This window comes from Anabrus simplex, chromosome 2 (assembly GCF_040414725.1).
Source record: "Anabrus simplex isolate iqAnaSimp1 chromosome 2, ASM4041472v1, whole genome shotgun sequence".
Taxonomy (NCBI): Eukaryota; Metazoa; Arthropoda; class Insecta; order Orthoptera; family Tettigoniidae; genus Anabrus; species Anabrus simplex.
The window spans coordinates 945,132,960-945,158,970 of record NC_090266.1 but is presented as its reverse complement, the minus strand read 5'-3'; the positions used below and the strand labels follow the sequence as shown (position 1 = coordinate 945,158,970).

The 26,011-nt window shown below is 38.1% G+C and overlaps 1 protein-coding gene across 2 annotated transcripts in view; it reads left to right on the top strand.

Annotated features, from left to right (window-relative positions):
• Wdr24 (WD repeat domain 24) overlaps positions 1 to 26,011 on the top strand; it is a 347,230-nt gene that overhangs the window by 54,978 nt on the left and 266,241 nt on the right. For both annotated transcript variants that reach the window (XM_067141743.2, XM_067141742.2), the window contains exon 5: positions 20,361 to 20,574. In XM_067141743.2, the coding sequence (XP_066997844.1) occupies positions 20,361 to 20,574 (214 nt within the window). The remainder of the gene's footprint in view (positions 1 to 20,360; positions 20,575 to 26,011) is intronic.

Below are 26,011 nucleotides of genomic sequence, written 5' to 3'. Positions count from 1 at the left end.
TTATTATTTTCTTCACGTAACGAACACGCCGGGAAATGTGTGTGAGAGAGAATGCATTCGTAACTCGGCACACTGACGAACGAAAACTGACCTGCCTGTATCTCGCTTCATGTAACTTACTACATTTGAAATATAGGAAATAAATATAGTCTTCTTCTAATGCTGTAACCGTCATCAAACATTGGCGATCACTTTGTAAAAAGATGTCAAAAATATTATTATAATTAATACAGTATATATATTAAAATAAAAATATTAACAGAAGCTCTTTCGATTTGCACCTTGAGGATGGACTCTGCCCGTGATAAAATCTAATGTTGAAGAAGCATAAATTCCCACTGTCAGTGGAAAATAACCTAGATTACTATTAGTTGGAAACTGCCTTTTCTTAATATTTCGCTGGTCAGATGTAGTCTATTAATAGATGAATAATATTACCCACCTGCGATATACAAAAATACATTGAGTGCCTTGCAGGAAGAGACCACCTGAGGACACTGTGACTGCGAGGGTGAACGTTTTCAGAAACGCAAGTACATACACAAGCTTGGTGACGAGAAGCCAGGGACGAGGGGAGAAGCGAGGGCTAATGCATTCCCGGCCACATTCCTTACGAAACTCTTCTCTTGAGCTCGCATCTATACCCAGTATACAAATATTACAGAGTTTTCTATAGTTTTCAACTGAACAGATTTTGAGGTTATATGAATTTACAATACATATTTGCAGGGAACTCATATGTTAGATATACTTAGCATTTAATAAAATATAACACTGATAAACAATGAAATACTCCTTTCAATAAAATTAAGTGATCCTTATGTGTTTAGATGTGCTGATAATGAATATTGCATCCATTTTCCTATATAAATGGTTTGCAGAACACCCACATTTATAGTTTTATGGTTTCAGATCTCTTCATCTGGCTCCACATCCAGCTTAGGGTTTGGCTCACAGTAAATGGACAAGAATACTTTTGTGACCTTGTATGTTTATGACTGGTACTTAAATATTTCATGGAGGAAACATCTAGCAGTAAAGTAATTTCCTGCTTCTGTATTAAAATTTGTTCTATTGTGGGTTAGTCAAGTCTTAACTTCATTTCCGATCACTTCGCGAGTAGCTGTAGCTGTATTTTGTGTTTGGGTATGTTGTTGTTGCTAGTTGCTTTATGTGGCACGACACAGGTAGGTCTTATGGCGACGATGGGATAAGAAAGGCCTAGGAGATGGAAGGAAGCGGCCGTGGCCTAATTAGGGTACAGTCCCAGCATTTGCTTGGTGTGAAAATGGGAAACGACGGAAAACCATCTTCAGGGCTGCTGACAGTGGGATTTGAACCCACTATCTCTCAGATGCAAGTTCACAGCCACACGCCCCTAACCGCACGGCCAACTCGCCTGGTTTTGGGTATGTTTGTGAACATTATTATACCTACAACTTCAAATTCACTACCATTGTATTCGTCAACATATTAACAAATATCATCTTCACTCAACTGGTTATGTGCAGCCATGTTGCTGCAATGTGTTTACATTCAGTCAGCTGTTTGTTCTATCTAAGAAAAGGTATTAAAAACACTTTAATTTAGCATTCCAATGCATGTCAGTTTTATCTAGGAAGCGCAGGGAATTTACTGGTTCCAAGAAGTTAATGTGACATGGCAATACTTCCACTTACTTACTTACTTACTTACTTACTTACTTACTTACTTACTTAATTACTCCTCGGCGCTACAGCCCTTGTAGGGCCTTGGCCTCTCTGACGATTGTAGCCCAATTCTTCACGATCTTCTGCACGCCTCTTCCATCTTCTTATTCCCATCTTTCTTAAATCCTCCTCCACATCATCCAGCCATCTTTTCCGGGGTCTTCCTTTCCATCTTCTACCACCTGGATTTCCCTTATAGATCTTCTTGACAGCCCTATTACCTGGCATTCTCTCCACGTGTCCCAACCACCTTAATCTGTTGCTTTTTATTTCGGTTACGATACTTGGATGTCCATAGAGTTCTTCCAGTTCTTTGTTTTTCCTTATTCTCCACAATTCCCCTTCCTTCACTGGGCCAAAAATCTTTCTCAGTATTTTTCTCTCCCATCTGTTCAACAGTTCTTCATCTACTTTGATCATTGTCCATGTTTCAGAGCCATAAGTTACCACTGGTCGTAATACTGTTCGATAGACAATATTTCCACTGAAACAGACAAATCATACCTTACCTTCACGTACACTAATTGACTTAATGATCACTAACAACCCTCAGAAAATTGTTATCACATGGTCAGATCCCTACTCCCAGCATATTGACACATGACTTAATGTGCTCAAAGTACCAAAGTATAAAACAAGATACTGTACATCACATTCAGGGACATTCTACGTATAAACATAGATCATCAGAGAGTTGATGCCTTGAATAGTCATTTTGATGACTTAAAATATATAAATGATATTGATAAAAAAGTTGAAATTTTTAGTTCACTCATACTTGGCCTCCTGGATAAACATGCGCCTAAACACACGGCCAAAGTCTCCCATCCTCCTCCTCCGTGGCTCTCTGATGACATCAGACAAATTATATCTCGCCACGATGCGTTACACCTACTCTACAGATGCACACTCTCTCCCAGTGCGCTTGAACTGTATCGGATACCTCGGAATAGAATTAAAGTAATAATCCGAAATAAGAAATTTTCCTTTTACCACCACCTGGCTGGAAATTTTAATGTGGCAAACACTTGGAAACAACTTCTTTCCATTGGTATTAGGAAAGCTTTTTCATAGCCATTCCAGACATTTCTCTGGAGAGATTAAATGCACATTTTACTGAAATAAAAATCAAACCAGGAATGGAAACAATATCACAGACTATAAATTCTCTTCTGAACCAACCACCACCAAGTAGGCCATTCCTTGAATTTTTCAAAGTCACAGAGATTGACGTGAAACGCAAACTACTATCAATCACATCATCTGCAACAGGATCATTGTCATTTTCCCTATCTCTAGTCATATATATCTACTAGCAAGATACCCGTGCTTCGCTACGGTATTATACTGAAAATTATAATCGAATGCTTATGGTTTTAGATATATAATCTGCCGAAATTCGCGATCCGACTCGTTTCCTGCGAGAATCCGCCAAAATTCGCGATCTGACTCGTTTTCTAATAGATTACGGCAAGTTTCCTCCCATTTTCAATCTTTCTTTCCAGCAATCGATTTCGTACTTGCCGGGCTAGGTCCAGGTATTCCACCCGGTCAGTTGGGTCCCTAAATCTTTGCCATCTCTTCCTATAAGCATTTTTAATATGGATCAAATCCTTCAGGAGATCCGGCGTGGTGTCGTCTTGGGTGCCTTGGCGGTACTGAACCCGCGGCAGGACTGCATTCTTAGTCATTACCCGTCCAGGACCCGTTTCCAGCGCGGTCCGCACATTTGACAACGGTCCAGAACATTATTATTATTATTATTATTATTATTATTATTATTATTATAATAGATGTTCTGGACCCCACAGCAAGATGTAAGACCGCTACTTGGCGGTAAATTACATCTGCTGCCATTGTCATTGTTGGAAATGTGACCAGGAACATTGTCGCGCGTAGGCAAGTGTGCGGGATTTCTGGCGATACGAATGACATTCTTCTATGCGTTATTGACCTTATTATGGAGGTGAACAATTTGACGGTCAATCTCATTCCTATCGTTAATTTCAAAGGTGTTTAAATTTTTATTTATATGCCAGGAGAACCTACTGTAATCTAAGAACGTTCTGCGAAGAAAAAGATGGCTCTTGAAAACGAACCCAGGAAAGATTAAAAATGATCGGTTTATGAACAGAATAAGTACTTCGAAAATCTACAGCCTGTTTCCAGTCATTCGACAGGGTCAGGAATGGAATGAATACAGCCCAATCTACTGGCGACAATAGGAATTGTGCCGGCTGCCGAAGCACTCCTCTGGGGCAATGATCGATGAATGACAAATGAAATGAAATATTGGACAGTGTTGCTGAATTGAATGATGACAGGGAAAACGGGAGTATCCGGAGAAAAGCCTGTCCCGCCTCCGTTTTGTCCAGCACGAATGTCACATTGAGTGACCGGGATTTGAACCACGGAACCCAGCTGTGAGAGGCCGGCGCGCTGCCGCCTGCGCAACGGAGGCTCCTTATAAGTACATTATGAACAGTAAAATCAATTGGTCTCACCTCCTTTTACACCCCACCGCCGTTAAGTTTATTTACCCCCCCCCACAAAAATTAAAAGAAGGCATGTTTCTTTATGTATAAAGGAGATTCCAAACATCAATGTTCGCGTCTATTACCTTCGGTTTTGAGATATAAGTATCCCCATAAAAATAATTCACTTTTTTCACTTCCTTTCACACTCCGCCCCCCCCCCCCCCCCCAAGTGAATTTTCCGGCAAAAAACGTGTTTCTTTAATAGTGAAGGATCTTCTAAATACCAATTATCACAACTCTAACTTCTTCAGTTTTTGATTTGTGTCCTCATGAATGGAATTCAACTCCTTTTCACTCCCGCCCCCCCCAAGATGATTCCCCCCCCCCCAACGCGTTTTTTTTGTTTTTAAAGCAGATTCCAAATATCAAATTTCACATCTGTAACGTCTTCATTTTTGAGATATCAGTAGCCTAATTAAAAGAATTCAACAACATTTTCAGTCACTTTTACCCCCCCGCCCCTCCACCCAAGTGGTATTTCGGAAAACTAAAAATACACGTTTCTTGATTTTTAATAGAGATAAAAAATACCATTTTTCACTTTTGTAACATGTTAAGTTTTTTTAGATATACTGTAGAAATTCTCATTTTAAAATATCACCCCCTTTTTAGTTCCTCTTAAGTGAAGGTTCCAAAAAAAATCACCTAAGTTTCTTTACATTTACAGGAGATTCCAAATACCACTTTTTACGTCTGTAACATTTTACGTTTAATAGGTATTCTGTAGATATAGTCCTTCAAAAAAAATCACCCCGATTTCTCACTCCTGTTTAACCACCATTAATTGGATTTTCCAAAAACAAATAAAAATATGTGTTTCTTTATTTTTAAAGGAGACCCCATGTACAAATTTTCAGTTCTGTAATATCTTCAGTTTCTGAGATATATGTATCCTCATTAAAGGCATTCAACCCATTGTTCAACCGTTTACACCGCTGCTATTGGGATTTACAGAAAACAAAAAAATACGTGTTCCTTTATTTTTAAAGGAGATTCTAAATATCAATTTTTACATCTGCAAAATTTTAAAGTTTTGAAATATAGATACAGTAATTTTAATATTCCACCCCCTTTTCACCCCCACTATTTGGATTTTCCAAAAGCAAAAAAAAAAAAAAAAAAAAAAAATAATTGTTTCTTTATTTTTAAAACAGTTCCCAAATACCAATTTTCAGGTCTGGAATATCTTCATTTTCTGAGATATAAGTATCCTCATTAAAGGCGTTCAACCCCTTTTTCACCCCTCCTATTGGGATTTTTGGAAAACAAAAAATACACGTTTTTTATTTTTTTAAGGAGATTCTAAATACCAATTTTTACATCTGTAAACTTTTCAAGTTTTAAGATGTAGATACACTCATTTTAAAAATTCATCCCCCTTTTCACCCCCCCCCCCCCCAATATTTGGATTTTCCAAAAACGAAAAAATACCTGTTTCTTTATTTTTAAAGTAGATCCCAAATACCAATTTTCAGGTGTGTAATATCTTCAGGTTCTGAAATATAAGTAGCCTCATTTAAAGGCATTCAACCCATTTTTCACCCTTTTCCACCATTCCTATTGGGATTTTTCGAAAACAAAGATATACATATTTCTTTATTTTTAGAGGAGATTCTAAATACCTATTTTTACATCCTTAAACTTTCAAAGTTATGAAATATAGATACACTCGTTTTAAGAATTCACCCCCATTTTCACTCTCCCTTTATTTGGATTTTCCAAAAACAAAAAATACGTGTTTCATTATTTTTAAGAAAGATCAAATGTGCAAATTTTCAGGTCTGTAATACATTCAGTTTCTGAGATATAAGTACCGGTATCCTAATTAAAGGTATTCAACGCTTTTCTCACCCTTTTTCACCCCTCCAATTGGGATTTTCTGAAAACAAAAAAATACGTGTTTCCTTATTTTTAAAGAAGATTCTAAATACCAGTTTTTACACATGTAAACTTTTAAAGTTTTGAGATATAGAAACACTCATTTTAAAATTTCACCCCCCCTTTTCACCCTCTTAGCGACGGAATATCCAAAAATCCTCCCTTAGCGAGCACCTACATGTTAATATGAATGTATCCCCAAAATTTCATTTCTTTATGTCCCGTAGTTTTGGCTCGGCGATGATGAATCAGTCAGTCAGTCAGGACAAGTTATTTTATATATATAGATATATATAGAAATTGGTATTAGGAATCTCATTTAAAAATAAAGGAACACATATTTTTTTTATTTTCAGAAAATCCCATTACGGGGGTGAAAAATGGGCGAACACCTTTTGTGAGGAGATTTGTATCTCAAAAACTGAAGATGTTACAGACATGAAAATTGGTATTTGGAATCTCCTTTGGAAATAAAGAAACACGTATTTTTGTGTTTTTGGATAGTCCGATGAATAATGACAAACGGTGTGAATTAAAAAAAAGACTATATCTGCAGATTATCTCAGACAGGTAACATATTACAGATTTGAAAACTGGTATTTGGAATTTCCTGTAAAAGTAAAGAAACATAAATATTTTTTTCGGAGAATCCACTTAAGGGGAACTGAAAAAGGGAGTGAATTTTTAAAATTAGCGTATCAACAGTATATCTAAAAAACTGAACGTGTTGCAGATGTGAAAATTGGTACTTGGAATCTCCTTTAAAAATAAACACTTTTTTTTTTTTTATTTTCAGAAAGTCCACTTAAGGTGGGGGGTGGGGGAGAAGGAAGTGAAGAAGGAGTTGAATTTTTTTTATGAGGATGCTTATATCTAAGAAACTGAAAATGTTACAGACATGAAAATTGGTCTTTGGAATGCCTTTTAAAATTAGAAAAGAGTATTGTTTGTTTTCGAAAAAGCCAATTAACAGGGCTGAAAAGAAGTGAAAAAAGAGTTGAGTTCTTTTTATGATACTTATATAAAAAAACAGAAGATGTTACAGATGTGAACATTAGTAATTGGAATCTCCTTTAAAAATTAAAAAGAAACGTATATTTTTTGTTTTTGGGGTGAAGGAAATGATAAAGGGGATGAATTATTTTTACGGGGATATTTATATCTCAAAATCTGAAGTTGTTGCAGGCGTGGAAATACGTATTTGGAATCTCCTTTGAAAATAAAGAAACCCTCATTTCTATTTTTATTTTTTGGATTTTGACTTGAGAGAATGGGCTGTTTCTCACGTGTCCAGTTCTATGTCGCATGTTCCAGATTTAGCTCTGCCAGTAGCTGCAAAAGGCAATGCCACAAATGTGGTGTACAAAGAGGTTCTGGGGTAAATGAAACTCAATTTTTCGGCAAGTTTTTATACTTTAGGGGTTTTCAGATAATGTCTAGTGCAGTACCAAGTAAAAATTAGTTTTATCAAATTACGAAATTCACGCGAGCTAAGCCGCGGTTAACGTCTAGTATGTGTATAATATATATATTCATTCATTCATATCATTTTTGCCCTTATGGACAGTGTTTGAACTCGAATATCTCATGATGACAAAATTTTCACTTCTTTCCCTTCTTCCTCTTCTCTTCCCAAAATCTCTTCCTTTGGCTCTGCTCCTGTTTCCTTTGTTCTGTCCACAATGTTCCTGTCTTCTTCTCATTTACTATAAATTTTGTATTCCTAATTTTGTTTCTGAATTCTTTTCTGTCTCTTATGATTTGCCTGTTGATCCCCACCTGCCTTAAGGCTTCCTCTATTTCATGATACCAATTTGTTTTCTTGCTCGAACTGTTTACTACATCAAAGATTTTCTTTGTAAATCTGTTGTTGTCCATTCTCTGTATGTGCCCATAGAAAGTTAGTCTGCGTTTCCTGATTATGTCAGTGAGTCTGTCAGTGTGCTGGTACAGCTTTTCGGTAGGTCGTTTCATCCATATGCCATCTCTGTGTATTGGTCCAAATATTTTTTTGAGAATTTTACGTTCTATTTTTTCTGTCTATATGATGCCTGATGCTCCAATTGTAGTAGTTTCTGATGCATACAATGCTTCTTGTAATACGACTGTGTTGCAGTGTCTAAGTTTGGCCTGTCTTGATATGGTTTTCTTATTATAATGTGACCATGTGAGTTTGTATACTCTCTGGAGCTTTTCCATTCATTTTATGTTAGACACCTTGTTTGACCCTCCTATTTGTATGCATTCCCCTAAATATATAAATTTTTCATCTCTCTTTACTGATCCATATACAGTATGCATGGTGTTTACATTGTTCTTCTGTCGTTCCATGTATTGGGTCTTCTCGTAAGATATCTGTAGACCTGTTTTGGCAGCTATTTCATGCAAGCGTTCCAGTTTCCTTTACCTCCTGTGTATTATTGCTGAGTATGGCTATGTCATCTGCAAATGCCAGACATTTTATGATGGTTTTTGTTTCACGTGTTCTTCCCAGCTGTATTCCTTTAACTTGTTCCTCCCACTGCTTGATAATTTTGTCTAACACCATGTTGAACAAGATTGGTGAGAGCCCGTGTCCTTGTCGAACACCTTTGTGTATATGGAAGGGTTCTGAAATTTCTCTCTTGAACTTGATCTTGGAGGTGGTGTCTGTAAGCGTCTGTTGTATAAGTGTTCTTGTTTTTCTGTCAATGCCATATTCTTCCAGGACGTCAAAGAGCATCTGTCTGTCTATAGAGTCGTACGCTTTTTTGAAGTCCACAAAGGTAACTACAGTGTTTCTTGTTTGTCTGACTTTCAAAAGTGTTCTCAAGTTCCAGATGCATGATCTCCCTTTTCTGAAGCCTGCCTGGTATTCCCCTATTTGTGGATCTGCTTGTGCTCTAGCCTATTTAATAGTACCTTAGAGAAAATTTTGTACGCAATTGGTACTAGCGAAATACCTCTGTAATTATTTGGATCTGACTTATGACCCTTTTTATGTAATGGATTAATGCACATTTCCATTCCTCTGGCACTTTCTCTGTGATCCAAATTTCTGTGATAATCTTATAGATTTTTTTGGTGATGTTTTCATCTTCAAGCTTCCATATATATATATATATATATATATATAAGGAATTATTCCGTATGAAAACTCTGTAAGAAATCTCTCTCTCTCTCTCTCTCAGACCACTGGCCTCACAAGTAGGCTCTTTCCAACAATGTGGATAAATGCCATTATGAAACCTGTTTCCAAAACTTCATCACCTGTACTTATAACAAATTATTGACCTGTTCGCATACTTTAATCTTTCAAATTAAAAGAGGAGAAGAACTCGACCTAATCAATACTTGTTTATTATTATTAAAAATACAGGACCGGTTTCGATATGACGGTAACCAGTCAGGTTGTACTCATGAGTAGGGCATTTGTCAAATTGCGCATCTGAGAAAAGTGAATATTCCAACTTAAAACTAACTTGTAAGTATACATAAAATAAAAGCAACATATGCGTAAAACACTTTCATGCTTGTGAATTTTCGAGTTTATGGCTTGCACTGTTTCTTAATTCTTCAGTTTCACTGAACTTAAAACTAACTTATAAGTATTCATAAAATAAAAACAACATGTGCGTAAAACACTTTCATGCTTGTGAATGTTCGAGTTCCTTGCACTTTTCTTAATTCTTCAGTTTGAGTGCTGTCATTAAGTCTAGTTGTTCACAACTGTGCATTATATTAAAAACTAAATGGCTCGAATTGTAATATGAGTTACATTTTAAAATATCAATATCTCGTTTTTAATAATATTTTGTCACCGTAGGATAAGAAACACTTTGCTCCCAAACCATATAAAACCTCAAGACCACAGTAGCAACAATTCTTACAATATCACACAACTACAAAAAAGGAAGGAGCCTCCACTCTGGTTTAATGCAACACATCATCTTAATTTGGCAAAGGACATTATGACTCATATTTTAATGTAAACAACTGGATTTTATATACGGCAAGGTGCAATTTCTACACTTCCATCCAAGCCTCAACTGAATCCACACTACGTCTATATTTTGCCTTTTAGAGATGCAAAGTGTTCCTTATCCTTCGTGTACATATGCTGACAAAATATTTTTAAAAATGAGATATTGGTATTTTAAAATGTAACTCATATTACAATTCAAGCCATTGAGTTTTTAATACAATGCACAGTTGTGGACAACTAGACTTAATGATATCACTCAAACTGAAGAATTAAGAAACAGTGCAAGCCATAAACTCGATCATTCACAAGCATGAAAGTGTTTTACGCATATGTTGTTTTTATTTTATGTATACTTATAAGTTAGTTTTAAGTTTAGGAATATTCACTTTTCTCAGATGCGCAATTTGAAAAATGCCCTACTCATGAGTACAACCTGACATGTTACCGTCACATGATATTCCTTTCTAAACATGGTAATGTTTGCAATTGTACGATGTGTTATATGTATATGTATGTCCAGCTGAGGATGACCCGCTAGGGTCGAAACCGGTCCTGTATTTTTAATAATAATAATAAACAAGTATTGATTAGGTGGAGTTCTCCTCTTTGCATTTGTGTGAATTATCAATACGGATATGAAGCTTATGAATTACGATACTGTAATCTTTCTCGATGCCTCTTGAACGCATAGTACACATGCAATTAAGACTATTTAAACAAATACAAACTATTTGACCCTCTACAGTTGGGTTACGAAAAGGGACACAGTACGGCCACTGCCCTACTGAAGGTTACAGACGCCATGAGACGTACTATGAGCGAAAGGCATATGACGTTACTTGCATTTCTTGATTTTAGCAGTGCCTTTGACACAGTAAATATACAAATACTGGTTGATAAATTGAAATCACTTCACTTTGAACAGACAGCTCTAGGATTATTTCTCTCAAATCTTACCAAATGAAAGCAATGCATAATTCTTCAGAATAAGTTATCTGAATGGGTAACAAAACATTCAGGAGTGCCACAGGGTTCAGTACTTGGACTACTTATCTTCGTTATCTATATTAATGGTATATCAACAAGGCTAAGACACTGTAAATACCACTTGTTTGTTGCAATCTACAAATCTATTATCACTCCAAAATTTTGGAAATCAGTCAAGCAATAGGTTATATGAACACTGACTTAAATAATATCTGTACATACTCTCATGAAAACTGTATTTTAATTAATCCATCAAAATCTAAAGCTATTATTGTTGGGCAGATGAAAGAAATCAGTCCAGTAAAAAAACAAAAACAACCCCCTGCTGTGGGAGATGCACATGTAGAATACACCCGCAGTATCCCTTGCCTGTTGTAAGAGGCAACTAAAAGGGGCGACCAAGGGATGATTGAATTAGGACCATGAAACTACTTTCGATTCATACCATCATGTGGGGAACACCATGGGTTGCCTGTACTTGCGAGTAGTACCACTAAAATAGGTACGAAATAGGTTTGTGATTAGTTGTAGTTAAAAGCCTGGCCTGGTGGTTTCCAGTACCCGTGCGTCGTACCCATGTGAGCAACACCGCGGGTCTGGGCGTAGCCTGTGAGTTGTACCGCTATATGAGCGGCACCGTGGGTCAGCGTTGCCTGTGATTGGTACCCACTATGTGAGGAACACCACGGGAATACCGGCGCCCGTGACTAGTACACCTAGATGAGGAACCTTACCGGTTTGCGTTGGCTATGAGTGGCACCATTGTGTGAGAAACACCATAGGTCTGCGTTCCCTGTACGAAGTGCAATACTTGTGAGTAGTACCATCTTGTGTGGAACACCGTGAGTCTTCACTACTTTTGATTAGTACCCCAAAAGTACAAATACCATATTTCTACTTTACTTGTGACATGTACCATTCTGTGGGGCCTTAGACGTGGATTTAGCACCCCTTCCGACATCAAGCATCATTGTGCTTTATAAGTGGTCCCTTGGTCAGTAATACTCTAACTACCTTGTTTTTGAGTCTGATCCACTGTTTTTTTTTTTTGTTGGGTTCATGTCCATCCATTCATTCTTCATGACATTTTTTATTTTATTTTGGTCAGTGGATGAATTTGTACTTTTTGTTATTTCATTTCGTACCATTAGGGGCCGATGACCTCGATGTTAGGACCCTTTTAACAACAAGCATCATCATCAAAAAACAAAAACATTCCTACACTAACTTCATCTGGTAAAATTATTCCGTATGAAAACTCTGTAAGAAATCTTGGTGTAATTATAAGCAAGAATCTTAACTGGGGAGAGCAAATTGCCAATGTCTGTAGAAAAGTGTACGCCTCCCTTCACCCACTAAAATATCATCAAAATATGCTGCCACTAAACATTGGAATTAGGCTTATAATTACTTTTATCATCCCTATATTTTCCTACTGTGATGTAGTACTAATTGATGCCACGAGAGAACAATGAAACAGATTACAACGTGCTGTGAACTCTTGTATTAGATTTATCTTCTCCTTATGCTATGATGATCATGTTAACCCTTACCATCAACTTTCTCTTCTAAAACGAGAATATCCTGTACCGTACTACTTATCTTCACAACTGAATTTCCTATCCTCTTTGTACCAGCATAACACACGGTCTGGCAGTTCACTTGCTATCCCTCTCAGCAGGTCAGCAACATATAGCCATTCATTTGTTGTGAATGGAGCTAGAATATGGAACTCTATCCCCCATAACATTAGATCCATAAATAGCTTAAATTCCCTTAAGTCATCTTTCTGTGAGTATATCCTCAATGTATGTTGCCAGGTTGAATGAATCTTGTGGAGTGAATGTGTAGGTGTATGTACATTTACTGTGCTTATGTTATTTTGTGTCATGTTACTTTTAGTTTGTAACGATAGTTTTAAGATATGACTAAGAATATTTATTGCGCTTATGTTATTTTGTGCCATGTTACTTCTAGTCTGTAATGGTAGTTTTCCAAGATAAGATTAATATTTAGTGTGCTTATGTTATTTTATGTTACTTCTACAAGGGCGGATTAAATATAAACGGGAATTATTTAAAAAAATTTATTACATCAACCAAAAAGAATACACATATAGAGATAACTTCGATACATATTTTCTCCATCGGAATGGTTTTTGATGCCGCCCTGATAGGAAGAAGAGGGACGTGTGTGGAACCAGTTGCGCATAAACTCTACACTTGCATCATCATTGAACCACTGTCCTCCTAGGTTCTGTTTGAATGGTCCAAACAAATGGTAGTTGCAGGGCAATAAATCTGGACTGTTCAGAGGGTATTCCAGAGGTGTCCAGTGAATTTTCTCCAGGTTTTCCCGGCGTTAAAGCAGCAATATGCGGCCTTGCATTGTCGAGTAACGTTTCGGATCGGTTGCTGGTGTCGCTTGTTACGATATGCAGTTTTTGCTTGATCCAAAAGGTGATAGTAATAGGCTGCATTAATTGTCCTTTATTCGTGAAGAAAATCCACCAGAAAAACACCCGTGGAGTCCCAGAAAATGGTTGCAAGCACCTTTCCAGCAGATGGCCGTGTTTGGCCTTGACTGGATTTGCTTGGTCTCTTTGCTGCCACTCCAAGTCACAATACGACGCAAGAAATCCTCTTCTTCCTCCTCTAGCGACGCAGGAGTCTCTGACAAACTTCCTGGCATAAAGTTTTTGTTCCTGGTTGAGGAGACGAGGAACCCACCTGGCAGACAATTTTTTCAAATGGAGTTCATCTCGGATGATGGTTTGAGCACTTGTGTAACTTATTCCTATGGCTAAAACAATTTGCAAAATTTTTATTTGCCGATCTTTACTAATAATGTCACAAATGGCAACAATGTTGTCTGCAGTGATGCTTGTCCGCGATCTCTTTTCATGAGGTTCATTTTCCACAGCTTCTCTTCCTGCCACAAATTTCTTAGCCCACTCATACAATCAAATCTGTGAAAGTGCTTCTTCCCCAAACTTATGCAGAGCCGTCTCAAAACTTCGGAAGGTTTGGTGCCCTCTTTTGCTAGAAATTTGATAATAATGCGTTGTGCAACAGACGTGTGCACCTCATGCTCACTCATGGCGTACTGAAGCAGCCCAGCTCTCCACAGTTGTTCGCGCCTGCAAACCCCTTCTCCAGACACCAACATTCTGGCAAAGCCCCGCCTCAGAATTATTACTAACAGCAGCGGTACATTCAAATTCCCATTTATATTTGATCCGCCTTCATAGTTTGTAAGGTAAGATTATAAATATTTTTTTCACATGTGCACTGTTAAAGAAGTGTGGTTATGTGTAAGAGAGGACCATGAGTCTTAACTTCGCCACTACGAATAAAGGCAAATGTGATAGTAATATAATTTAAGCTTAGCTTACATTCCTTGTTGATTTCTACATTGATTTAACCCATTGTACCATAGTACAAATTCTTATAGTTTCTCATCACTCTCTGCTACAAACGCCTCACCACTTCAGCCGGAACCCTGTATATGCAGTAGTGTTCCAGTCATCTGCTTCTCAGCTCAGAGCACTGCAGGGATGTCCCTTAAGTCCCTTGCTGTCTTCATATCTAATGCAGGCAGCTTAGACTCGTAATGTCTTCCAACTTGAAGGCTTTCCATTTAGGTTCATAACATGTTCAAATCGTCTTGTTTTGCAAGCTATTTTGTCAGGAAAGATTGTAATTGCTATTTTACAAATCAACTTAACTGGTCGTTATGACCGTTGTCTGAAGATGAGGTTCACATTATCAGAGGGGATTTTTTCTGTACAGGTAGAACACTTTCAGTCCAGGCCACAAATATGCTCTGAGAAAAAATATGCCACTGGAATTTGGTAGTTGGTTGATAAGATATTTATCAGAAAACACATTAAGTGGTTCTCAAGCTTTGTCCTGTTTTCTCTTGCATCTTGAAGAATAGGTTCAGTCTGTTTTCACATCTGAGAGCTTTTGTGTGTGCTAAGTGTCCTTGCTACTGAAAAGTATATCTTAGCTTTATATTGTACCGTAGCTGCTATTTGATAGACATCTCATCAACGATTATTGAAAACACCTTCTTTCAACTTCATTTAGCCTTTCCTGTTCTAATTGAAGCCTGGCTTTCACTAGGTCTCATACACCTGTTCCACATGATCTATTCGCTATATAATGCCTCAGTGTGCTCCCTTGGCTGTAATTTAGATAAATTCATTCTAGAAAAGTTATGACTGTTTAAGTAAAATAAATTCTGAGATTACACATTGTTTGAGGAATTTTTTGGCCATCTGGGTAAAAAATCAGAATGAACAATTTTATCTAAAGTAAACAAATATTTTACGTTGGAAATGTTAGGTTCGTTAATTCCTAGCATAGTTTTTAAATATACTTCATAGGTGCAAGTACCTCTTCTGGGATTCTAACCTGATTAAAATTTTTTAACCTTTTTATTTGCATGCCACAGTTTTATTCTTAGTGATGACAAGTGCTTTGTGGCACTTAAATAATTGTTGTGAGCCTTATTTTCTGTCTGAACTTCAATGAATTGGTACACTATTGATTGTATGGGTTTTCATCACATCTTCATGTTTTTACTGTTGCATTAATGCCATTGTTGCTTTGAACCATGTACTCATCATCTAACTTCCTCTGTTTTTCTTGGTTGACACTATGTTTTATGATCATTGCCCTATCTGGTGTTAGTTTAGGTGTTTTATTGTAGTATAATCTTCAAACACTGTGGCAAGAGCATTACCTTTAGGTTTCTTTATTTTCAGCCCATGGCAGATATCAGTTTCAAGAAGATGCCATCCTCGTACAAAAGTTCTTGATTCAAAATTAGGTACTAATGTATCTCTAAAAATAGCACTGAGCCATTTCTGCCTGAGCTCTTAATGGCATAGAAATTCATGAAATGAAATCCCCTTTGCTTCCCTACTCTTGCTCCTGTAATGTGGCTGTTTGTTAGACATCTCGTTAATGGTTCGAGAACATGTTCTTTTGACTTCATTCAGCCATTCCCTTTCTAATTGAAACCTGGCGTTCACTAGGTCTGTTACACTTGTTTCACATGATCTACTCCCTATATAGTGCATGAAAATAATCAAATAGATGTAATGCAGTTAATACATTTGAACATTGGAAATCCACGTAATAGGCAGACATACCTTGTGTTCCAAAGCACAATACTTATCAAGTTGTAGCTAATTAATACAAAACTCATTCACAATCACACACTTCATTAAATGCCTAAACACATGTACTAACAAGGGGAATGCTTGGCCTAGTGGAACTCGGAAGGCTGTAAAGAGTGACAACTTACTAGTGCTCTTGTGAGAAAAACGTGAACTATTAGCTGTTCACTGTTTAGCATGGAAGTTATGGCAAATGAGAAGGCATTGTAAGCATACCAAAGGGTGATGCTTTACTAGATAGACAAGCCTAAATTTGGGAACCTGGGACAGTTTCTGTGATAAGAATGTTGGGATAGGGTAATAATACTCACACAAATACATGACAATTATCTGTACTTATATTATGAACATTTTCTTCTCTTCCTTTACTAGAGGAAAGTGCCCCTCTCCCTAATGCAAACCCCCCCGGTCTCGTGGCTCTGTATTCTCCTGAACTCTAGCGGGACCAAGTGTAAACAGTAGTTTAGGCATCTACCACTCTGTAGCGAAGCGCACACGCTACCTGCTTCACGTGTTGCTTATCAGTTTGCCATTATGTGTTCTGACAGAGGTAAAAGTTTTTACATTGTGCTATATGATTCGTTATTTCTCCCCGATATAGGCAGGTAAGCCTTTCAAACTCTATATATTCTTAAATGGTAAGGTTGAAGGTTAATGTTTATCATGAAACCATTTCATATAGATTTGTGGTTAGAAATGTATTACCGGGCGTGTTGGCCGTGCGCGTAGAGGCGCGCGGCTGTGAGCTTGCATCCGGGAGATAGTAGGTTCGAATCTCACTATCGGCAGCCCTGAAAATGGTTTTCCGTGGTTTCCCATTTTCACACCAGGCAAATGCTGGGGCTGTACCTTAATTAAGGCCACGGCCGCTTCCTTCCAACTCCTAGGCCTTTCCTATCCCATCGTCGCCATAAGACCTATCTGTGTCGGCGCGACGTAAAGCCCCTAGCAAAAAAAGAAATGTATTGGGTTAACAAAATGTTGTCTATAGTCGCACAAACTGGACCCCCACAGTTGCCTAAACCGGACCCCTTATTTTTTCATGCTTAAAGTCTGCCTGTATTTGTAAATACTCTTATTCTCTTGGAATTCTGTTGCAGATTCCAAGAAGATAATGGAGAAGGTTGATCAAAGAAAGTGGAGTCTGTCTAAAATGACTAAAGCTATTGATGCTGATTGGAAAAAAGATGGGTTGGAAGAAGGCCAGTAAACAGTTTAGTGTTCCGAAAACAACACTCATGAGGTTGTCTAATATGAAGTACGGTACACCTGAGAAAGCAGCAAAAACAAGAGGGAGACCTACAGTTTTGGGTAAAGATCTTGAAGAGAAGCTGGTTCACTATTGTCTTGTTATGGAAGGTTCTTTTTTTGGACTTACTCGTAATGACCTGCAAAGAATGGCTGTACAATTGGCAGAGAGAAATAACATTGACCATCCTTTCAAAGACGAAATTTCCTGGGAAGAAGTAGGTTAAACTTTTTCTTCAACGCCACAAAACCAAACCGTCAGAAAGAAAGCCTACTGGAACATCCTATAGCAGGGCTCTTGGGTTCAGCAAAGAAAACACACAGAAATTCTATAACCTACTGGTAGATCTATATGAGAATGGTAAATTCACTTCTGACAGAGTTTACAACGTTGATGAGAGTGGCATTTCTGTGGTATAGTCTGAAGTAGTGAAAGTAATTGGGCTTAAGGGTAAAAAATCAGTAGCCGCTTTGACATCAGGGGAACGTGGGGCCCTTATAACGGTTGTTGCTTGTATGAATGCTAATGGCTCATTTGTGTCCCCTTTAGTAATTTTTCCGAGGGAAAAATATGAGTGAACAGTTGAAGAAAGGGGCTCCATCAGGAGCAATTTTTGCAGCGCATCCTTCAGGGTGGATCCAAATCAACTCCTTCACTCAGTGGTTTTGACACTTGATTGAGTTTGCCAATCCTACGAAGGAAAAACCTGTACTGTTGTTCTTGGATGGCCACTTTAGCCACACACAGAATATTGATGTGATCGATGTGTTATCATTGTGTTGTTGCCTCCTCACACAAACTACAATCTTTGGATAAAACTTTTATGGGTCCTCTGAAGGTTTACTACAGCGAGGAAATCAGGCAGTGGTTAAGGCACAATGATCATTCTGTCAATACTTTTGATGCAGTGGAACTGTTTGGCAGAGCCTATATTAGATGCCAAACAGCTCAAATAGCAATCAGTGGATTTAAAGTAACAGGCATATAACCATTGAACAAGAAGCTGTTCTCAGATGCCGAATACATTGAAGAGGCAATCAAAAAACAGATTCCTCTTTCTATGAATGTGTTAAAGAAACAAACAGGAGGAAATTGGAGCTTTACAGAGAAGAATGTGATGTAGATGAACCACAGGTTACTGTAGAATTCAATGCAAACCAACCATCAACATCTTCGGCAGTTCAGGAAATTCCTTTGTCATCACTTACACTTGAGGATCCACAGTGTTCCACATCTTCTATGACAAGCCCGTTTGACATTACTCCCATTCCAAAAATCAAAAAGAGGATCCACATTAGGGGATAAAAGGCCTGTAGTACTACGGTTATCACATCTATGCCTTGTAAAGCCGAATTGGTAGAAGCTAAAAGAGCTAAAGAAGCCAAGGAAACTGAAAAGCAAGCACGGAATCCTGCTCAAGGACGTAAAAGCAATCATGGCCGGGTACGTTGTTCAGCGGTAGAGCCTTCAAGAAAGGAGAAAGGACTCATGAAATGGCAACTAAATTTTGAGGCAAATGTGAAAGAAACAAGCACCGAAGATGAAAACAGCATTTCATCTGGAACATCTGAATTGGAGCATCTCCTGGGAGTTTCCCCATCCAAAGATGATGATGCTTGGTGCATGTTTTGTGACAGCAAATTTTCGGAGGATTCCTAAGGAGAACTTTGGGTCATGTGCATTATGTGCTCTCTGTGGGCCCATGCGGATTGTGCTGGGATTGAAAAGGATATGTACATTTGCGATTTTTGTTGCTGAACGATTTAATTATGCTATATATTATTTGTGTCTATTTTGAATGTATTATGCATATTTTTTTATACTGAAACCTGTAATAGTTATATTATACTTTGAAAATTGATTAGGCAATGTTTTCTCTGATTTAATACATTTTTCTAATTTTGTTTAGCGTTATTTTGATTATTTTTTACAAGGGGTCCGATTTCGGCAACTTTTTCTAATCATCAAAGTGTAGGATTTTAGGAAATATTTTTTAAATACTCATTTTTAATTATATTTTCTAATAGTAAAATGTAAACAGTGCATAACCTTTTGAAGTAAATATTACATGCTCTTAAAACATAATTTCTTAATATTTTCTATTTTTTCTTCATCAGAAACAAAATGGGGTCCAGTTTTGGGCACTTTCCTCTATTGTTATATTATGTTTTGTTGTCAACTGTACTTTTCCAAGTGGTACTTTTGCAAATTATTGTTCATTTCTTAATAAAGTATGAATGACTGTCATGTATTGTATGATAATTATTGCCCAATTTTAACAGTTCCTTACTGAGCAAGTTGGCCATGGGGTTAGGAGTGCACAGCTGTGAGGTTGCATTCGGGAGATAGTGGGTTCAAACCCCACTATTGGCAGCCCTGAAGATGGTTTTCCATGGTTTCCTATTTTCACACATTTTTATTCATTCTAGCGAAGTTGTAGCTGTTGAGGTGAAATAAATTCTGAGATTACACATTGTTTGAGGAATTTTTTGGCCATGGCCACTTCCTTCCTACTCCTAGTCTATTTCTATCCCATCATTGCCATAAGACCTATCTGTATCAGTGTGACGTAAAGCAACTTGTAAAAAAAAAAAGTACTAACAGTTCTTATCACAGAAGTTGTTGCCTGAGTGTCCCAACTTTAGGTTTGTCTATCTTATAAACTACTATAATTTGTACTCAGGTAAGTTGAGTGAAAATACTATAGAATTCAAGAAATATGTCCTAAAAAAAAAAAAAAAAAAAAAAAACAACACACGTGATATCATAAATTTCTGGTATTAAACTTCTTTGAGTGCATAACATTTTTTGTTTAGTTGTAGTGAATACTACTGTTTTCTCTTTGCAGCAATACAGAAAGTGTACGTGACGTCCAGTTTAGTCCTCATCTTCATCATGCTTTCGCTGCTGTGTCAGAGAATGGTAATGTTCAACTGTGGGATTTGCGTCGCCCAGAACGCTGCTACCATCAGTTCACAGCCCACAGTGGACCTGTATTTGCTTGTGACTGGCATCCTGATTTTACTTGGTTGGCAACTGCTAGTCGTGATAAAACTATCAAGGTAGAAAATGTTTGTATACAGTATATGGCATGCTTTCGCTTCTCATATACACAACCTCTGACAATAAAGTTCGGTGAATGAAGTCAGAACGGTCGATCCAGCAATACTGGCGACATGCAATGCTGCACCTGCGTAGCAGCAGGTTTTGACCACCTGCTCCCAGCGTTGTTCAGTTGAGCATCGTGTGTGTGCCATGTAAGACCTGTTTGACACAGTGCATGTTTAGTGCTTTGGTTCTTAACTGCGAACAGGAACATGAACGACCAAAAGAGCAATGTACACTTTTGTTTTAAGCTTGGCAAGACAACGAAAGAAACGCATGCGATGCTGGTACGAGTTTATGAGGATCAAGCACGGTCCTTGAATTGTGTCTACGAGTGGTTCACCCATTCTCGAGGAGGCTGGGAAAGTGATTCTGACAACCCCCATAGCGGAAGACCGGCGACCGCTGTAAGTGACAACAACATAGAGAAAGTGAGGACATTAATCACGAACGATCAGCGATTAACTGTGTGCATGATAGCGGATGAACTGCAGATTAACTGTGAATCCATGCGACAAATCGTTACCCAGAATTTAGGAAAGAGGAAAACGTGTTCTCGTCTTGTGCCACATCACTTGACTGCCGATCAGAAGTAGACACGTTTAGAGGCTTCACAGGATTTCTCCTATTCCCACGGGTCAAACTTGCTTTGAAAGGAAAGAGATTTGACGATCTTCCTGACATCCAATGAAACGTGACGAGGCTTTTGAACACCATCTCAAAGGAAGTCTTCTTGGAAAGTTTCCAGGACGTGTATCGCCGATCTCAGCAATGCTTAGTTATGGGAGGGGACTATTTAGAAGGACAGTACAGTCACTGTCGTGCATTGTTCATCTACGTTGATAGTACAGGGCTGTTCACCGAACTTTATTGTCACAGGTTGTACTACTTGCACAACAAAAATGTGTATGTTTGAAGCCTTGTAGCCTGTAGCTTTGTTGGAACACATAGAACTGCAAAATCTAGGACTAGTGACATTGGCTGGGTCAGAACATAATTGCATAGACCAAGTGCTATTGGCTGGAGGAAGAATGGAGAAAAATTGACTGTCCAAGGGTATCCGATCACTGGTCCTCCGGCTTAGATGGGGGCTTGGTCTTCGTTAAAAACTCAAGGGAAAATGTATGGAAAATGTAGCTTTATATTGTTCTCGTTTGTACTTCACTATCTGATTGTTCATTAGCTGATTGAATATATTCTGATAAAAGGAAATAAAACTGCAAATGATCCTTATATACGGCATTATTTTTCTTGAACCATACTAGTACTGTATAATAATTAATATTGTGACGTGTTGGCAGGGTAAATAAATACGACAGAACCTGGTAGCGTACTATTTCTAAAAGGTATTTAGTAAGGACTAAAACTACACATTACCGGGCGAGTTGGCCGTGCGCGTAGAGGCGCGCGGCTGTGAGCTTGCATCCGGGAGATAGTAGGTTCGAATCCCACTATCGGCAGCCCTGAAAATGGTTTTCCGTGGTTTCCCATTTTCACACCAGGCAAATGCTGGGGCTGTACCTTAATTAAGGCCACGGCCGCTTCCTTCCAACTCCTAGGCGTTTCCTATCCCATCGTCGCCATAAGACCTATCTGTGTCGGTGCGACGTAAAGCCACTAGCAAAAAAAAAACTACACATTTACACACACACACACACACACGCACACACACACACACACACACACACACACACACACACACACACACACACATGATTGCCTAGCTTACAACTTACATAAGTACACGGATATATACTTACACGGTTCACGCTCTCTCTGTTAGCCTCTCATGTTTCATCTACAGTGACACATGCACACAGAGTCTTCGATCACTTACGCTACACTCACTCAGCCACACAGTCACACTTGTTAGCACTGTTGCGGTCTGCAGTCTACACGTCAGTCTCGCAGCTTGGGATAGTATCCGCTGTTCACTCAATCCGTCAAACTCCGTTTGCAGTCCGCACACGTCGACACCCAGTGTTCCCTTTGCGCTGCTCCAGAACACCCAAGGTTCTTCTACAGCAGCCGGCCTGGAGAGACTCAGACACACAACGCCAGGGAAACAGGAACGAGTCCTCGTCCTTGGCTCCAACAGACAGATACTACAACAGACTGACACCTCATCCCAGGCTGTCACTGACTGCACTCTTCGCTAACTCACACCAAATGAACTACAGCAACTAACTCTAACTAACTCAACTCCGTAGACCACTCCTGACTTAAATACTGGGCCAATGTCAACTGGATGCTTCTAGAAGGGACACGCCTCCGGAGTCTTCCCGAAGGCGAATACTCTCCATGCCCTGTCCAGATTCTTCCATAACGTCGGAGGCCTCCAATACGCGAGCACGACAATCCAGATAGCTGCAGTGGGGGCGCTGACCAATCCGCAAGCGGCTGACCTTCACTTGGTGATGGGAGTAAGGAGAGGGTGGGCCTTCCTTGGTGATGAGTGAGCGGTTGGAGCTGGCTAGCTTGTCCTACCTCCCGCTGTTACATTGGCGTTACGGACGCAGAGGGTCACCATGCCACAATATGCTGTCTAGTACCATATAGAGAATACTTAAGATTACTTTCTGCATAGACCCAGAGGTCAGTCTGTTAGAAAATAAGGGATTTGAAGAATTTCACATTGTTATAAAGGTTATTTGGAAAGGGCTACTACTGTTGTCCACATCCTTTATCAATTTTTTTGGGAACAGAACTAATGAATGTGATTCAAAACAAGGTCCTTACTGACTAGTATTTTAAAATATTTGCAGTTGAAATCAACATTGAATATAATTTACATGTAGAATTATGATGACTTGCTGCAATTACACATTGGGAATACTTTCTTCAAACTGCAAAAGAAAATTTGTACCCGATGGCCGTCTTTTCTACCGTTTATTGCTGTTGTTATGACAAGACCCTTGAACAAAGAGGTACAAGGTAATGATAAACTAATCATGATAAATACAGTGAAGTGAAAAGTCAATTCATGTATCAAAACATGTTCCAGAGTTGTTGTCTTGACTGACATGTTACAAGGTTTTCAATCCTTAGAACACTGACAAAAGTGGGCAACAATGGTATACAAGTAAAGCATCACAAAATGTCAGATACTTGAGAATATTATTGAATGGGATCCAGTTCTCTGACAATTTGTGTTTTAGAAGTAGAGAAGTATCCAGAAAGTAAATTGTCTGTGTTGAATCAGAAATTGCATTGCCATTAAATTCAGTTTATATGTAATGAATTAAAGGTGCTACAAGTTTCCCCTCATGGAATGCATATCAGAAGGAATAATATTAACCATATTTATATTGATGCTTTTATGACCCATATTGGTAGACATGATAATCTTTTGGAGAATTCCCACTGTTTACATCTTTCACACAGCAATAACCCAAAATATAATCACATCTATCTGATATTAACAATTACATATACTGTCTTATCTGAGAAGTTGTGGTGCTTATCTTTTCACTAGCAATGCACCATATGATTTAAAACTATTCCATTCTTGTCTTGCCTCCATTGTTGCTTTGTGAAAGTGAACATATTATGTTTAACCTATGTCGCACTGGTGCGAAACACTCGTCATCTTATGATTGACTTTCCTGTATTTCCTTTATATTATGTTCTTCATAATAGAACATGGACTATGCTGTGATACATTTTTATTTTGGTCCAGTGTAGAGAATATACATGTAAAGTTAAGCAAGTAAGCAAGACATGCTTTTATTTTTGCATGTTGATGTGTGTACCAGTGACATCAATCCTGTGAACAAACAACAGATAACATGCTAGTTTAATATTTGTCATATTAAAATATACTGTAAAAGGAGTTTTTTTTGCTATTTGCTTTACGTCGCACCGCCACAGATATGTCTTATGGAGACGATAAAAGGAGGTTTAAAATGGGGATACATTAAATTATAGTCTCTGTGTTGAAGATTCTGAAGTACTCAGCATACTACATCAGACTATGATATTGTCATTCTATGAAACTTTACAAAGGAAAAAAATTAAATATATCCTCCTAATTCAGTACAAAACATAATTCCGTCATTAGATGGAGCAATAAAATTCAAACATGTTTCGACTCGATTGAGCCATCTTCAGTGAAATAAGGGGGGTTAAAGTAATTTACATAATACAAGCTAAAAATGTGCTAAAACATAATGAAGGAACAAATGAAAAACAGAAGACAGACGGAAATAATAACAATATACAATATTTACATCACTAGATGAGTAATAAATAACTTGCGGTGAGAAATTCAGCGAAAAAGGGTTAATATAAAACTACTTATATCAAAAAAATGTGCTAAACCTAAGAAGAAAATAAAATAAAAGGTAACAGACGGAAACGAAACAATAAGTGTTAATAGTGAGGTTGCGGACCTCTTAGACAAAAATTTTGTTTAGTTTCATAACAATTCAAAAACAGGACGAAATCACTGTGTTGAAAATTCAGGCTGAGAGTCTGTCTTTATAGAAACACCATCCCATGAATGGCTAGGAGGGGAGCGAAAAAGCTTGAGAAACCAAGTTTGAGAGGAGGCAATGTGCCAGATGAAATGTATGTGATAAGTGATGGAAAAACACCTATGAATTTAAAATTTTAGAATAGCAGCATTCTCAGTTTCTTCTCATTTTAGTGGTCCCGTTCTTGAAGATTATTTCCAATGTTGTCTAGGTGTATTTGCCTTATTGTAAATGGTCTGGAAGGCAGCGGCAAAATCGAGAAGCTGTGTTAGAGAAGTAACAGGTGCATGGTAAACTCTAAGTGACCGTAGTGGAAACCGTCAATGAAGTTCGAATCTGTAATGGAAAAAACGAGGTTGTGTGAGAAACTTGGACTTATAAGTAAAAAGTGTAAATGGGTGTGAAGAAAACTAAATTTACGGTTCTTAAAAGGTGGTTGTCCTGTCGAACCGGCCTGGCCTTCTCAAAGTTAACGGTCCCATTCATACGATCGAGTCTATTATTGGCTCAGCTGTGTTTGCGAGGATGGGAGGAGGGAAGGGGGGGTGCAGGGCTGCTGGGGAGAGGGTGGGGAGGGGGGAGTGGTAGTGAGTTGGAGAGATGGAGGCGGTGTTCGTTTTTATTATAGAAGTTCTGACAAATATATGGAATGAATGTTTCAAGTACAATGTTCTTTTTTTCGTTGATTTCATTTAAATTGTGAGAGGGGTTCTAATATCTTGTAATTCTATGAAAGGTAAATACCACAGTCATCATCCCTACTAAAGCAGGTCAGGGTATCTATTGACAATATTAACTTTCTGCTTGTTATGAATATTGACTTGAAAAGTTGGCTTTTTATTCAAAGCTACTTGTATGAAGGAGTGCATGTTGGTATAACGTAGCCTTACAGTTTGATATTTTGAAAACTGTCAGCCAG